This window comes from Lemur catta, chromosome 16 (genome assembly GCF_020740605.2).
Source record: "Lemur catta isolate mLemCat1 chromosome 16, mLemCat1.pri, whole genome shotgun sequence".
NCBI classification, from domain to species: Eukaryota; Metazoa; Chordata; class Mammalia; order Primates; family Lemuridae; genus Lemur; species Lemur catta.
Window position 1 is genome coordinate 22,482,898 of NC_059143.1, and position 16,599 is coordinate 22,499,496.

General features: G+C 37.8%; 1 protein-coding gene across 2 annotated transcripts in view; it reads right to left on the reverse strand.

Annotated features, from left to right (window-relative positions):
* Positions 1-6,577: 6,577 nt before the first annotated feature.
* Positions 6,578-16,599, reverse strand: part of DSC2 (desmocollin 2) — a 31,660-nt gene continuing 21,638 nt past the window's right edge. Inside the window, exons 12-17 of one of the 2 annotated variants that reach the window (XM_045527650.1) lie at positions 13,104-13,328; positions 10,234-10,470; positions 9,692-9,816; positions 7,797-8,054; positions 7,192-7,237; positions 7,012-7,104 (exon numbers count right to left, since the gene is read on the reverse strand). In XM_045527650.1, coding sequence (XP_045383606.1) covers positions 7,202-7,237; positions 7,797-8,054; positions 9,692-9,816; positions 10,234-10,470; positions 13,104-13,328 — 881 coding nt within the window. In that variant the 3' untranslated portion in view covers positions 7,012-7,104; positions 7,192-7,201. Of the gene's footprint in view, positions 7,105-7,191; positions 7,238-7,796; positions 8,055-9,691; positions 9,817-10,233; positions 10,471-13,103; positions 13,329-16,599 lie in introns of both variants that reach the window. The other variant, XM_045527649.1, reaches the window with a different exon arrangement.

Below are 16,599 nucleotides of genomic sequence, written 5' to 3' on the forward strand. Positions count from 1 at the left end.
CCAGCAAAAACAACTCTAACCTCTTAACTATGCCAATTTTCTGTACATGAGAGTATAGTCACCAAGGGGACACAGAGTGGCACAAAACAGCCCTTGCCATTTTCCATGCTCCAACTATCACTCCAAACAGAGGGACTCTGTGAGAACCTCTTTTTTAGTCTTTCACACATCCCTAGAATTTAGGACATATCAAATGGCTTTAAAAGTAAAGAATATACCCAAAAGCCACAACACAGTAAAATTCCCCTAAAACAAGATTGGGGATTGTTTTAAAATAAAATGAGATCAAATTGTTCTGTTTATCCACACTAACTAGTTCTATCAAACCACTAGCTTTCTGTTTATTTCCTGTTTTTTAGCATCATGTTGTTTTGTTTTACATTAAGACTCTACATGGTATCCCTAAAATTTAAGATGTCTTAAGTTTAAAATGCAGCTGCTTGAGGCATTTATTTGCTCAATTAAAAAAAATTAAGCAACAGTGATATAAGTTGTTCCTTAGCTATTCTTGGAGTAAAGGACAGAGGTACAGGTGGAGAGAGACGATCTTTTTTGAAAGGAAGATCAGATCTCACTTTCTAAGTCTTCAGACTTAGAAACCAAGGATTTATGGAGAGAAAATAATAAAGAAAGCAAACAAATGATCCTCTCCCCACAAAAAACCAAAACACAAAAAGCCAGCCACATAGCTGTCTTGCTCTTTACTAAACCTGGCCACTATTAGCTCCATTCCCTTACATCGTGGTCAGAGACCAGCACGTCCAGGCTCCACCTTTTTCGTGCTACCTTCCAAGCGACCTTATCAGCTCACAGTACACTATAGTCATTGCCTCAAAGACTCACTGCTACACATTTCTTCTCCTTTCCTCTGGTCTTTGTCTGAAGATATTCTCTTCCAGTGCACACACGAGTACTGTGGTGTCCCATCACGGAATGTTCTCCCAGTCTAACTTGGAGGAAGCTCTTAGATCTGTGCCTTCTGGTATCTCAATATACTCCTCGAGTTGAGGCATGACTTAACAACAGTTTATAAATAGTCAATGGGGCTTTGGCAAACTCATAAGAATCAGTTTCTGATTTCCTAAAACAAGTTCTTAGTTACTTTTCCTCTAAGGGTTAGAAAGTGGCTCTTTAGTTAAAAAAAGAAGTTTCAGGCCAGACGCGGTGGCTCATGCCTGTGATCCTAGCACTCTGGAAGGCCAAGGCGGGAGGATCGCTCGAGGTCAGGAGTTCGAGACCAGCCTGAGCAAGAGCGAGACCCCATCTCTACTAAAAAATAGAAAGAAATTAACCAGACAACTAAAAATATATAGAAAAAATTAGCCGGGCATGGTGGCGCATGCCTGTAGTCCCAGCTACTCGGGAGGCTGAGGCAGAAGGATTGCTTGAGCCCAGAAGTTTGAGGTTGCTGTGAGCTAGGCTGACACCACGGCACTCTAGCCAGGGCAACAGAGCAAGACTGTGTCTCAAAAAAAAAAAAAACAAAAGAAGTTTCACTACAGTACTGGAACACAGTGATGATGAGTTGACAGTTACAAATACAATTTTCACATTGGCCAGTAAGTTTCACGTTGAGAAAAAAATGATTCTTTAGAAAATGCTGTAATCCAGTCTTGGTCAAGTACCTAATATGTATATGAATTCGTTCATCCATCCATCCATCCATACAACAAACATATGCAGTGTCTACTGCTCTATAGGTTGGGCCCACGGTGGTAAAGAAGACAGACAAGAATCTTTGCTCTGTGGTGCAATTATTGGTGGTCACAAGCAAGTGTGTGCAATAACTGCTGGTAGGAGGAGTTGAGCTGACCGGAACCACAATACTCGCAGTACATCTGTTGTCTACCACCCTACCACCGGCACTATCCCAAGAGAGAAGCAGAAGGAAGGGATTCCAAAACTTCGATGCTTCACCTTCTTCTACTAAGTGTGAATGCAAATGTTTGATGTTCTATTCATTCAATGTCTCTATATTGAAAGAAGAATCCCATGTAGAATCTAATATATATCATGTCTATAATGGGAAATTTATGCCAAGAGAAAATAATGTAGTATGCTAAGAATCGAGAAACTTAATCTGTAGTCTTCCCTTTTTTTTCTCTTTGTGACCTGGGCAATACAATTTGATTAATCAAAATGTATTAATGGCCAGAATTTTATGGGCATGCAATTGTGAATGCCCTTCTTTGTCCTCAGTGAGCTTCCCGCAGGAGAGAAAACAGACACACACACACACACACACACACACACATATACATATATACAAGCCTCTAAGTGAAAATTTTATAGCAATGTGCTGCAGACACACAAATGTCTAGGAGACAGTATTTGAACTAGATCTTCAAAAAAGTAATATTTTACAAAGGAAGAAATAGACAATAAATGAGCAAAGACATTGCAAAAAGGGGACTATCATGGGCAAGGCACATATAGAGTATGTGTTTGGGACACAGACCAATACAGAAGGCTGACTCAGGATGATTTATCATTTTTTGATTTTATGATGGTCCCAAAGCAATATGCATCCCATATGATCCTCCACTTAAGATGAGGCTAGTCTGATAAACCCATTGTAGGTTGAAAATATTTTAAGTGGAAAATGCTCTTTCTATTTAACAATGTTTTCAATTTATGATGGGTTTATCGGGAAGTAACCCTGTCATATGTCAAGGAGCATCTGTATTTGATTGTGATTTTGTGTATAGCATTTATCCTTTAAAACCACAGAAAACAGGCAGGAAAATGCCGGATCCTATCTGTTCTTTGACAGCAGTTGAAAGGAGGGAAGAGGGAAGAAATGGGAGGCACAAACACCACTGGGGTTGAGTGATGCGAGGGTTTGATGTGGGTACTGGTGGGCAGAACTGGGAGAGGGTGAAACTGATCTGGGTACTGGCTGGGTGAAAAGGGAGGGGAGTGGGGAACAGCAGAGGTAGGTTACACCTTGTCTTCATAACCATTTGGCTTGGGAGTAGAGGAAGCACATTCCATGCACTAGAGTCCTACAGATTTTTGCATCATCTGGAACTTATTTTACATGTACTAAGCACTTACTATGTGCCTGGCAATGGGTGACGTGTTTTACAGGCGTTAGCTCACTCCTTACTCATATCCACCATGACTTGTCCTGCGTTGCAGTATGTGGGAGAGGAGAGTGGCTGACTCACTGTGTACTTTCTCATAGGAGCAGAGTCTTTACAGCCTATAATAAGAAGGCCATACATGACTGCACTGGGAAGGCATCAAGTGATTATAGTTAAAATAAATTATTTAGTGAATGAAATTGGGTTCAAAATTCTCAAAAGGTTTGGCAATTTTGGGCAGCAAATAGGGTTGCTTGCAAAGAAAAGAGAAGAATCAATTATTCTCTTGTTTCAAGTCAAAGTAATTAGGAGGAGGACACTACATAGGAAATTCGGGAGGGCCTGATTTGATGTGGTAGTATATGTTTGTTCTTTTGCATAATGAGTTTAAAGTGCTGGAAGGTTAACAGGGGTCTCACAGAAAAGCTGAATTAAGAACCGTAGGTCTACATAGTTACCATGTAACCTCTTAGGGCTTTGTGTATTTAAGGAGGTTGAAAATAGGATGATTCCAGGCATTTAGAAGGGAAAGCATTTTATTCTCAGGATGGCACTATAGGTGTTGACCAGAGCAAAGTCAGATGTCAATACTGCAATCTAAAGCCCAGGGAAAGGGATGGAGACAGAAATTCACGGGGCAGCCCGTAGTCAAAGTCAGACTTTGCACAACAGAATTGGGACCCAAGATCAAAACCAGTCTTAAGATGGGAATCAAGAAAAGAATAGCAGAAAATGATTACAGGGAGCCCTCGAATGCAAACTACGCCGACCTAGTAGCAGATCTCTGCTGCCTTCCTCCTGCTAAAGAGGCACCATCCATTTCTTAGGGGAAAATCCTTAAGATTTTGCTTCCTTGAGGGAAAATATGGCTGATTAAGAATTTTACCTGACTTTTCAATTAAGTCTGAAAGTATTTATCACACTGATTCCTAGACTATGGATGAGTAAGATGTAATTTTCTGAATACCAAGAATGAGAGACCAGGAATCTATTATGAGCCATGAAGTTCCCCAAGGCCATCATAGGTGAAATACCAGGTAGGCTTCCGGGAAAGATGAACAGGAACATCACGAGAAGATGTCAGCTGGAAAGCAGAGTGAAGATTGAAGCTATGATTATTCCCAACTCAGGTGTCCTCTTCTCATGTAACAATAGCAGTAGCTAAGGACTGAGTGCTAATTCCGTGCCAACTCTTTTCATGACCTCTTTTGATTCTAACAACAGTCCTATCAAGTAGACACCTTTACCCTCCTCAGTACAGGTCCTACAAGTGAGGAAACTAGTGACTTCTCAAATCCCACAGTTTTTACAGGTAGAGCTGGGATTTGCATCAAAGCACTATTACTCTGGAGTCTTTTCAGGTAGGGTTACTGTGGCAACTACCAATGAGTCTGCGAGGCAAGGGCTGCTACTCTCTAGCAGGACAGCGAGGAAGACAGCTGAGGAAGGGGCCTGACAGAAGAAATCGGAAACATATATAATTTTTATAGGGCTTTAGAATTAGTGCCCATTGTAAAAAGTGCATGTTCTGCTTCTTATCCAATTTGAACCTAGTAGTCTCATAGTATTTCAAACTAGGCAATCCTGTGTGGATGCTTTAGCAATTTGCACTAATATGTTATGAACAACTGCATACAGAAGTCATCAGGTGATACCATGAAAAGAAATACTCTAAAGTGAAAAAAAAAATATTTCTATTATCCTGTTTTCTTAGTTGGCTTTTTTGTTAACATGAAATGGGTTGTACATGTGACTTATTTAAAATCCTTTATTATTATTAGGGCTGTCTTTTAGGTGGACCACTCTGGATGCTTTTCATGCTTCAAAACCATTTTTTATTCAAGCATCTTACAACCACCCTAGGAAAGGAGTTCTGTTATTATTCCCCATTTGAAGATGACAAAAACAGACAGAAAGTATGCAACTTAACGAATACCCCCTCGCATCACAGTCTTTAGAATAGTGATATTATATAAATGTGGTGGTAACAATGCACCAAACATCTCTCCAAACAAAATTTTAAATTCTAAAACATGTACAACAGGGTTCTAATGAAGGGACTCACTTCTCTAAGTCAGAAAAGTATAAGCCCTTAAACTCATATTAGACCCGTGATTAACAAACTGATACTAATTTTTAAAAACTGCTTAATTTACTTAAGTATAACTAGCAATACACAAAAATTTTGTACATAATTTATTAAAAATAACTTTGGGAAACTATATTTTTGACTAAGCAGTAATGGGACTACTGGAAAGATTAGCTGTTTATCAAATAATTACCCAATGTTAATCCTGAAAAATAATTGATAAGCCACCATTGTGCATTCAAGACAGGCACATTATTAACAATCACAAATATTAGAAACATACTTAAAATGTCCATATGTTTAGTACACATGAGAACTCACTGACTGAAATACACCATGAAACCTGGCCTGGAATTTGGTAGGCTATTAAGTTTAATTTGTCTTACTGTTTTAAAATTTAAATAGTTTGGCCTATTTCTACATTTGTTAAACACTGTAATCTTAAAATATTAAAAAATAACTTTACAAACACATAGAGATAGCTAACCATCTCATCTAAGAGTTATAAAATAGTTGTCCCAGAGAGCTTTCAAGATCCCTGTATTTCAAAGCTTATTTCAAAACCATCGCTGTTTTGCAATTACAAACTGTATCCTTACATTAAAGATATGAACTGTAAATGTGCTATCATATACTAAGCATCCACATCCCGATTCTAATGGCACAAGTCCTTTTGTTAACATAGAATGTTGCTTCTATTAAAAGCATGACATAGTTCTACAGTTTCAATGGCAAAATTAAAGGTTCTTTGTTGAGGAGATACTGCAGCAATCACCAAGACATTTGAAACAACAAAGTTAACATTACATTGATTTTAAGAAAAACCAAGATTACATACATTTACATAAAACAAAAAAGGAATAATTTACTTCATGAGAGAAGAAAAGAGCAAAAGTTCTTAAAAATATATGGATTCTCCAACCCAAGTAGAAATTTTAAAGACAGAGAGGGAAAAGAGAGAGAGACAGAGAGACAGAGAGACAGAGAGACTGACTATTTGGCATTTCAAGGAAAAACTTGAAAGAGTAAGACTACATTCTGAAAGCATTTTTAAACTTAACTTTTACCAACAAAGTAGGTAACAGGAAATGTAGATTCAATGCAGTATTTGATGTAGAATAAAACCTAAAACTGCTTAATATTTTTTTACAACTTCATCAAAATGGAATTGTAACAACAGTCAATGCCTGGCTAGAAATTTCCCTTTGCATTATGAAGGTAGTGTTATAAGAATAAAACAATAGCAAGAATGCAATATATACACTTCAGACTATCGAGGAAAACAAAAGTTTTCAAGCACCACACAAACGATTAATTAATTCGTTAACTGGAAATAATGCTAAAGCTAGGTCTCTATGATTTTCTATCAGCTTGTACTTCAAGTACACTGTATAATATAGACTTGAATTAACTACATTTTATTGCACTATAAATTGGCTGTTGTTATTATACCCAAATGTAACCAACAATGCAGACTTTCTTAAATTTTCTATTTATGTATCTCCTTAGGTGGAAGACAAGTAATTAAAAACTACATAAAAATTGAAAATTTGTGTGCTTATTTACAGTGTCTCTCTGCAAATGTACATTTGGCCAAAGAGATTCCACCAAAGTAAAGGGAGAAAAGCCCCAAACATAGCATCTTCTGTTTTTAAAAAAATTCTGCTTTGTAATTACAAAAAAAAAAAAAAATGATAAAGCCACTGGCTTTGTAGACTTATTAGAACACACTCATCTCTTCATGCATGCTTCTGCTAGTGTCCTAAATTTGGGTTCCAAATTATCCAAAAATTCAAGTCCATCTTCTTCTTGTCGTTCACTGCAACAACCTACAGACCCAGCCGCCGACCCTCTTCCTTCATAGTTATACGTCAGGACGTAGTCTTGCGCATGCTTGTGATTGTCATCCTGGTTACACAGATGCACCCTCTGCCAAGGGGAAAAACACAACATTTTTTATTATTATTATTTTAAACACCAAAACTTACTAACATAAAAATGATTGCTTGGATTTACCTTTCATTGTTTAATTTTTAATCAGAGTGTGTCCTCTAATGGATTCCTACACATAAAAAATGCACATGATTGGTCTATATCATAAATCACACTATAAATTCAGTATATAGCATGTCTCTAAATGTCACACAGGTGGCAGCAAGTATACAAGTGTTCATTTTATGTCATCATTACTTCCCCTTTCGAAATTAAATCTAAAAGTGAAATGCATCCATTAAACTGAACCCAAATGGATGTGGGCTCAGATCTTCCCAGGTGGGCACAGCGCCGGTGGTACATGCTGGCATGGCTTGTACCGCACTGTTGGTTTCTAAGACAGGGGTTGCCAGATGGGAAATATTAGCACAAAGTCGTGAGAGAATAATTTAAATATCATCCCACATTATTTTAGTAAGAACATTAAAAGCCAAACCAAATATGAGAAAAATTAAATAACTGCTTAAATCTGAACATAACTCAATCGAAATTAAGGAAAAATAATCATTTTCTCATTAGCAGATCCATAATTAATTGAAAATAAAGATCAAAATAAACACTAAATTGAGATCATTTCTAAGGTTCAAAGGAAATCAAAATAGCTCTGTAGGACGCCTAGCGAAACTCACTTCACCGAGACGGGGCTGAGTGAAACTGTGCCACTCTGAGTAATTGTATCTGCAGCTGTCCACCTCCACGTGTCCTCCCCTGCAGGGATCCAGGGTGTGATGGTGCCCAGCTCCCTGGCAGGATTCCAAGGTCTGCTGCCCTCCTTTCACCATCTCAATGGTCTCCTGCCCTCCATGTCTGACTCCTGATCCTGCGGTGCCACAAATTCCCTGAGCAGAAGTGCCCACAGTATGGGTTGTGAAGGCATTCATGGAACACTGGAATGAAAACAGTTCACATTTGGCAAATACAGAAAGGAACAACAAAAAAGAACAGCATCACGCAGATAACGCCATGGTTTTTTTTTTTGTATGCTAGAAGGTAAGCTCTCTGAGGGCAGGAACTGAATCTGTCATATTAATCCTGAGCACCTAACGATTACAACCCCAGAATTTAATGTAGCATCTAACATAAGAAGCAACTCACAGATTTCAAGTGGTTAATATTTGGAGGTAAATCAGAAAGCCTGATGTGTATTCCTTCTTTAAAAGATTCTTAGAGTACAACTTCAGTTGTTAAGTCCTTCTAGCACTGCACACCTCAAAAATCAGCACTATTGTCTCACATATATTTACCTTGCTTAGTTTAACCTCCCTTTTACCTAACTAGAGCAGAAACAGAAATAATAATCAGTATTTCTTTTTTTTTTTTTTTTTTTTTTTTTTGAGACAGAGTCTCACTTTGTTGCCCCGGCTAGAGTGAGTGCCGTGGCATCAGCCTAGCTCACAGCAACCTCAGACTCCTGGGCTTAAGCGATCCTACTGCCTCAGCCTCCCGAGTAGCTGGGATTACAGGCATGAGCCACCATGCCCGGCTAATTTTTTTGTATATATATTTTTAGTTGGCCAGATAATTTCTTTCTATTTTTAGTAGAGACGGGGTCTCACTCTTGCTCAGGCTGGTCTCGAACTCCTGACCTCGAGCGATCCACCCGCCTCGGCCTCCCAGAGCTAGGATTACAGGCGTGAGCCACCGCGCCCGGCCTAATAATCAGTATTTCTATTTAGCATCTAATTCAGTTACCCTTCAACTAAAACTAAAAAAAAGAATAAAAATAAAGTTGCCATAAAAATCTTAACTGCAATAATAAATCCTTGCAATCTAAATAAATACAAATAAGTCAGGCAGGGAAAATAACAAGAACACCAAAGCTTTAGCTACTAATTATCTGTGCTGTATTTTTGGAAACTCTAATATTATTTGTTTTATTTTTTTCAATCCCTTCCTAGATGCCATCATGCTTTTGTTTTAGAAACCTTTCCTGCCCTCATCATCAATTACACTTTTTATAAGGAATTTACATGTTCCTCTTCCAAATACTGGGCTAGTAAACAAAGTTGGAGCCATGTGGCCACTTGCTAGCGCTGCTACATCATGTATCTGTCCTCAAGCTCTTTCCTAACCCCCATATTAGAGACAGAAAGAATCCATTAAAGTTCTTCCCACGATGATCAAAGCTTGTACTGATTTTATTGCTGTTGCCAGAAAAAAATTTAAAACACTTATGTTGGAGATCTGTGCATAATTAAATGAAACATTTTTATAGTACAAACAGCAATTTAAATATGTAAGAAAGACCATGCCTAACATTGAAACCATGGAACATCTGAAATAGAAAATAATAATGACACGCTAAAGGATTTTCACTATTAAGTAACACTATCTGGCCAAATTGAGATACCATATATCACATGTAAATCGAAGTCATTTTATGTGTTCCATGGGATGGATGAAATTTTATGGTAAAGTTACCTGGTATCAAAAGAACTTTTCTCAGAAAAGATAATTTTAGAAGAAACACACATTATAGGCTAATTCATCCTTTGTATTCATTTTAAAAAGACAGACTTCTTACCACTTTGTCATCTCCAGGCGCTTCCGTGTTTGATACAATTAGGTTCTGCTGGGCTAAGTCATCAGGAAACACTTTTGGTTGTGTGGCCGTCCTAGAAGCCCCACAGATTAACGTAAACAGGATACCTGGAGGAAGGAAGAAATTACTTGAGTTTATCATAAAATAATGTGAAGCTATGAATTTACAATGATTAATACACAGATAAATCATAAATTAAAAAGTGTATATTAAAAGACAGTCTTCTAGAGCACATAAATATGACTGCTTGTGTCAAAGCAGTATACGATAGCAACGTCTGCCCTACACAGATACGCTAAAATACATGTCACGTGCTGTATTTCCACACTGAGTTTCATGTCCACGCTGAGAAGACACTAGAACTATACATAAATGCACTTAAAATATATAAATTAAATATGTGTGCGTGCTTAATTGAAATACAGCTATATACAAATGATCCGCTATAGGTAATAGTGTTGGTTCTAAGAATGTTTCTTGAAAGTTACTCTAAAGGTTATTATTGAATTCAAAAAAGGACTTACAAAATAGCAATGCTATGCCCAACAATATTGCAAGGATAGCCCACTTTCCAAGTTTTACTTCTCCTCCGCCGACTCTTGGACCTACACGGTATGTGCAATCATTTTCCGTAACGCAGTTACATAGTGTAACAGTCAATGAAGTGACTTTAGACTGGCCAAGTCTATCTGAAACTTTGACAGGAACTACATATTGTCCAAATGGAGGATCATTCTGATAGGAAAGACGTGCTGCTGTATCTGAAAAAAATAAATAAATAAAACCAAGCATTATAGAATGTCATCAATTTCTTCTGAGTGTAATTAATTATCGGATAGTTATCAGACTTCCCTACAAAGGAATATGGATAATGTCAAAACTGCAGTTGTGCCGATGGGATGGCACAACTACTAGAAGATTCTAAATGTGAATGAACTGAGTAGTTCTAATCTATAGCCATTGCAAACATATTGCATATAAAAGTCTGTCTGTATTGTCTCTTATATAAAGGTCTTTTGGCTCTTTTAATAATGTATTTTGTTTGTTGTAAAAAAATCTTTCCTATCGTAACTAATAGACTTGTTAAGAGATCATTTTTTATCATATCTTTAAAATATTTAATTAAACCAGTCAGTGTATATTTCCTTGTACACATAATTCATCAGAGTAATAGTATGAAATTCTGGATGTTTCCTTTTACTTTGTTTTCCTAAATTGTGCCAAATAAACATAAATACTTGTGACTTATTGTCAGAGACTGATTGTGACAATTTCGAGCACAGCTGACCATAAACATATTAGCAGGTCCTGAGTTGCACTGCTGGAAATACATCTCCTGGTTCTAAAGGACACTAGGACCAAATACACCTTTCTTGAGTTTTGATGAATGTTTTTTACATCGAGGGCAGAAAATATCCAGACCAAAAGCCAATATAATCTTAAGTTAAAAGCTAAAGATATAAAACTACTCTAAATGTAGTTGCCACATGACAGAGAACAATCTCTCTCTCCCACTTCACTGCCCAGTGTGATGTTCTTGTTTTTTATAGTGTTTGAAGCTTTAAAGGTAGATTTAAATGTTCAGGTAAAGAAATCACTGAATTAAAAATTCACTTTAAGAGAAACCACAATATAATAAGACTGACAGAACCAAAACTTATGATTCATAATATGCCATGGCCTACTGCATTCAGTATCTCATTTACTCCCTCAAATAATCCCATTTTACACATGAGGAAATGGGCACTCAAAAAATAAAAATAAATAGCATGCTCAGATTGACATAACTATAACAACAAATGATGGAGCCAGCATTTGACACTAAGCCCGTCTGACTTCAAAGCTTCTTTAGGGTATGGTCTTCTTAACTTGGTGTTTTCCAGGCTTTTGGATGACTACACAAACCAGTAAATCTTTAAAATAACAAAGTTTTTGACCAACACACTGCTGCCACATTTTTAATTTGCTAAGTATAAATATTGAAAAAAAAATACCACCTTATCAATACTATGTAAAAAGAAATAATACTATGACACCAAGTAGAAAGGGCAAATTCTAAGAATAAGGTTAATTATTCCCAAGGAAAAAAACAATTGATAACCACACTGAAACCCACACACCCCAGAATATTGTAAAAATAAAAAACTCAACAAAACAAAAACTGAAAATCTTGTCAGTTCACAGAGCAGGATCCAAGACACAGTACCTTATTTCTGCAGATCCTTGTTTATCTTTTGCCATCCCATTGTCCCTTTGCATTCTCTCACAACCTTTCTAATTTGGCATAATAGGAGATTGAGACGTATTCACTGAAAGTGTGGGGTTGAAAAACATTCAAGGGCATTTTAAAGGCAAACCCCATTCTAGTGCTGGAGTCATGGTAGCCGGTAGACCATGACCCCATGATCCACGGGCAGTGCGAGTGGGAGATGGAGAACATGCTGAAGAGTTAGGAGCTGATGCAGGGAGGGAGGCAGTGGTGGTCATGGAGTGAAGCCCTTTCATTTTTGCCTTTCTTATCACCATAGATCCTTCTGGGCTAACGTCAAAACTGCAGACTGGGAACCAGGTTGGGGGAGAATCCCAAGGAGAACACAATACACACAAAATGGTCAGAAGTCAACACAGTGGCAGAGGGGAGGATAGTGTGGTAGACACTGTAGTGTTCACCATCTCCCCTTGCGATGAAGCACTTACTGTCCCAGCTGCTTGGGAGGTCATTGGCACCTTCAGTGATTGTGCCTTCTTGCCAAAGCTCATGTCCTTCTTTGCAGCCCACACGCACTGACTGAGCAATAAGAGAGAACAGGGGATGCACTGGGGACCCTCTGAAGGGCCCTTTAGCTCAGACTCCCCATGGGGTTAGCTGAGGCTGTCATTTGACCCACACTGCAGCGTCCCTTGGCTTTTTGTCCAATCCTGCTTCCCTTCTTTTCACAGCTATTGATCCCAAGCAAATTCCTTAATAAACATTCTCTTGGAGGTACCCTCAAATCTCAGAGTCTGCTTCTTGAGACTCAGTCTGCAAGAGATGGGGGCTCCCTTATGACCTAGAAAATTATGTCAAAAAATCTATGTAGGTGGGAGGTACACAAGTTAAAAGTGATTGCATTAGACTTAGTCTAAGTAAGGGAGCGTGTGTGTGTGTGTGTGTGTGTGTGTGTGTGTGTGTGTGTGTATCTGGAGTGGGAATGAGAATTCATCACACACCTAAGGGAATCCTGGCATAGGATGAGGGGCAGACATTGGAGAAGCCCACTTCCCACCACTCCAAAACTGAGACATTTTCATTGGTGGTTCCCATATAGTGAATTATTCTTCTATTTCATTAGGGAAAAAATGTTGCAGACATCTTGATGTTGAAAAGGACAAAGCAGTGTTTAAAAACACACACCATTAATTTTTGTCAGTCTCCACATTCTCCGTACTTCTGAGTCAGAAGTCTCCAAACTGAAGTCAAAGGGTGGGCCGTTCCTGGGTTCATCAGGATCAACAGCAACGATCTCCGCAGCCGACATGACGGGTTTGCAGATGGTCACCGTGGGTTTAGTTATGGCTGGGCCGTTATCGTTCACATCTTCAAGGATAATTCCCAGTGTCCCAGTACATGATCGCCCAACTAGAAAAATGAAAATGACACTTTTTTTATGTTTTATGTTTTCACAAGGAAATTATACATTGAAAAAATGTTTCAACATTTATTAAGCGCCTATAACTTATAAGTTATTAATATAATGATAGGCAGTCACAGGCTATGTCCTCAGGGAATGTTAAGAGAAAAATATTATTACTTTGAAAAGGGTTGTACCAACAATGACAGCTATTTAGATGAGTTCATTCATTCACTAGATCACTACAATAAACATAGACATTTTCACAGAGGTAAGTTTTGACTGATTTTTAAGAGGAGAAAGGGAGTACAAACAAGGGCAATTCTGGTATATTTCAAAGCACAAGGAAATCCAAGGAGATGGGAGAGTATGTTACACACACCCATGATCTGGAGACAATGAACGGGAAGGTAGATCGATGAAAGTCGACAATGGAGGGAAGGGCTGTGGGTCTTTGAAAGGCAGAGTAGAGAGCTTAGAGGTTTTGGAGCAAAGAAATTGAATAGAAGATATATATTTGGAAGATTGCAACAAAAATAGTACATGGAAATGTTCAAAGGGTGGAAGACTCCAGCAGTGGAAAATTACTGTAACTGAAATAACCCACTGTGGGGTTTAGCCGAAATAATTCATCTATCTATATATTCAGTAAAAACTTATTGGATAACTACCCTGTACAAGGCACTGCATTGGAAAATCTGGGGGATTCAAAGAAGCAGCAGTCATGGGTCTATGCCTCAAATTAGTAGTGCAATTATGAAGTCCAAAGCCCAGCACAAATCCAGGAGTTCTGCCTCTATATCATTTATTTGTTCTGCTTAATAAGGAGACTTGGACATTAGAGGTGGAGAAGAGGATGAAAAAACCTGTGTTACCCACTGCCTAGTTATGTCTTATCTGAAGCTGCCAACCTAGGGAAGCTGGGAGACCTAGGCACAGCCCTGCAGTCACAACCTCAACCAGGACACCTGTGGCACAGTGACTGGACCTGTGATAGTGCCTGTGATATGTCATCATGGGTCAGGAGCACAAGGCCACCAAGTTAAGGATTGGTTCTAAACCGGGTCCACAGAGAAGAAGCAGGTGGAGGCAACTACAAGACTGCTAGTTAAGATGGGGTAGAGTGGGAGAGAGGAAAAAACCCAAAACAGAGAGCAAACCAAACACCTCCCATTTAATATAAGCCTGCAAATTAAAATTCCCAAGTGAGCAAGATTAATGTTAAGAAGGAAAGGCAACAAAAACACCAGTCAAAAGATTAATTCACCCTATATAAGACATCTGTGAAACAGCTACATCTAGAATCTTCAAAGACATAAAGAAGGATAAGGAATTAAGTAAGAATGAAATGACAGCTCAAATTCTAGTAGAAATAAAACAGCAACATTCATCTAATAGGAATTCTTAAAAAAGAGAACAGACAGAATGGCAGGGGAGCAATATTTCAAGAGATTAATTGCTGAGAATATTTCAGAAGTAAAGAAAAGCTTGGCTCTTCAGATTGAAAGTATATTCTGACTGCAGTGCTGGATAAATAAAAATAAATTCACAGTACATACATTAAGTTAAAACTGTAGAACTCAACTTAGGGAACTATAAAAGCTATCTGGACATATCACCTACAAAGGGACAATAACTAGATTGACAGGGGAATAAGCATCAGCAAGAAGAGATTCCAGAAGATAACAGAGTAATATCTGCACAATGCCAAGGGAAGGAAACTACTGACTCAGAATTTTAAACCAAGTCAAAGTATCAATTAAGTATTGATATATTAAGTGCTGCTGGATGTATTGAACATTTCTTCCCCTTTGGGTCCACACACACAATTGAAAGCACATGGCTTACCTATTAAATCTGGCTAATTGTGCTATCTTTAAAAATTGAGATCTACAGTGTTTGCTGTTCTACTCCTGTGATAAATGTTTCAATTTTCCTCCCATCAGACATTTAGTGCTACTCACTCATTAAACTCCAATTTTTTTTTTTTTTTGCACACTGTGATTAGTACTGGTATAGAAGAACATTTAAGACCTCAGACATCTAATTCACAGTGTTTCACAGCTGTTTTTCATCTGTTGATGAATTAAATACTCTTTTATTCCTTGGAGTATAGGCATAAAATGCTGATCTTCCATTATTAATATAGTTCTACATAGGTAGAATTACTAATTACAAATATGAAGCCACATAAGGTGTACTACCTATGGTTTCATGTTTTATGTGCATGGCACTCTTCAGTCAAATGTTGTAAAAGAGTTGAAAGTAACGCCCTCCTAAAAGCTAGACTACAATGAAAATAGAAATCTAAAACTCAACTATATAGAGGAGACACTTGGGTGAAACCGTCAACAGAATTTAGATTACAAAGAAATTGAGAAGAAAAGAGAAATTGAACTTATAGCTTAAGAAATAATCTGTGTTTAGAAGAGGGGAAGGCAGTAAAACCAGAAAGCAAGCAGGAATGTGTGGGAAAATTTAGACATGGAAGCCTTGAGAGAGAAAGTTTTAAAGAGGCAGCAAGTGTTGTGGAGACACAGGAAGGTGAGGAGTGAGCATCAGCCCAAGACAACAGTGCTCAGGAGGAGGGAGCATTTTCATTAGGAAGCAGCAGGGAGGGCCCAGATGAATTAGCCAGTATAGATTTTAGAAAAAGTTTTAAAAAAATGTCATACTTTTGTATGATCTCAGTTCATTTAGTTTAAAAAATAAAACGATGTAGAATTATTGATTCACAATTCTCTCCCTGGGAGATAACACAATGATTCCCACCCTCTTCCAAAGAAATGAATGGGAAAGGCCCCATTACACCTTTATTCAATACCACAATGACAATTAACAGTGCCTCATCTCAACTCCATAAAATATTTGATCTCTCAACTATTCTATCTATTCTGCAACAGAGGAGAATGTAGAATGAAATTACAGCCAAAATCTCTAATTTCAGACAGCAATTTTTATCTCATCTACACATAAACCATTTTCCAAGTGCTACTAAAAATGTAAAAATAATGAATTTTATTTTCATATTATCTTTCTTCTTTTCATTTGCCTTTGACCAAAAAGTATTTCTTGGCAAAGGGACATGAGCAGCTGAGGCCTTCAAGGACAGTGTTCAATTGGTTGAAGATAAACCAGTAATGATTACAACTTTACCAATTCAATAAATGGATATGAGTCATTTCTCATTAATTTAGAGAGAAATGGAATACCTAAATCATCTTCCAAAATCATTTCTAAATTCTAATTTTCCAGCTATAGCATAATTTGTGCTTACTA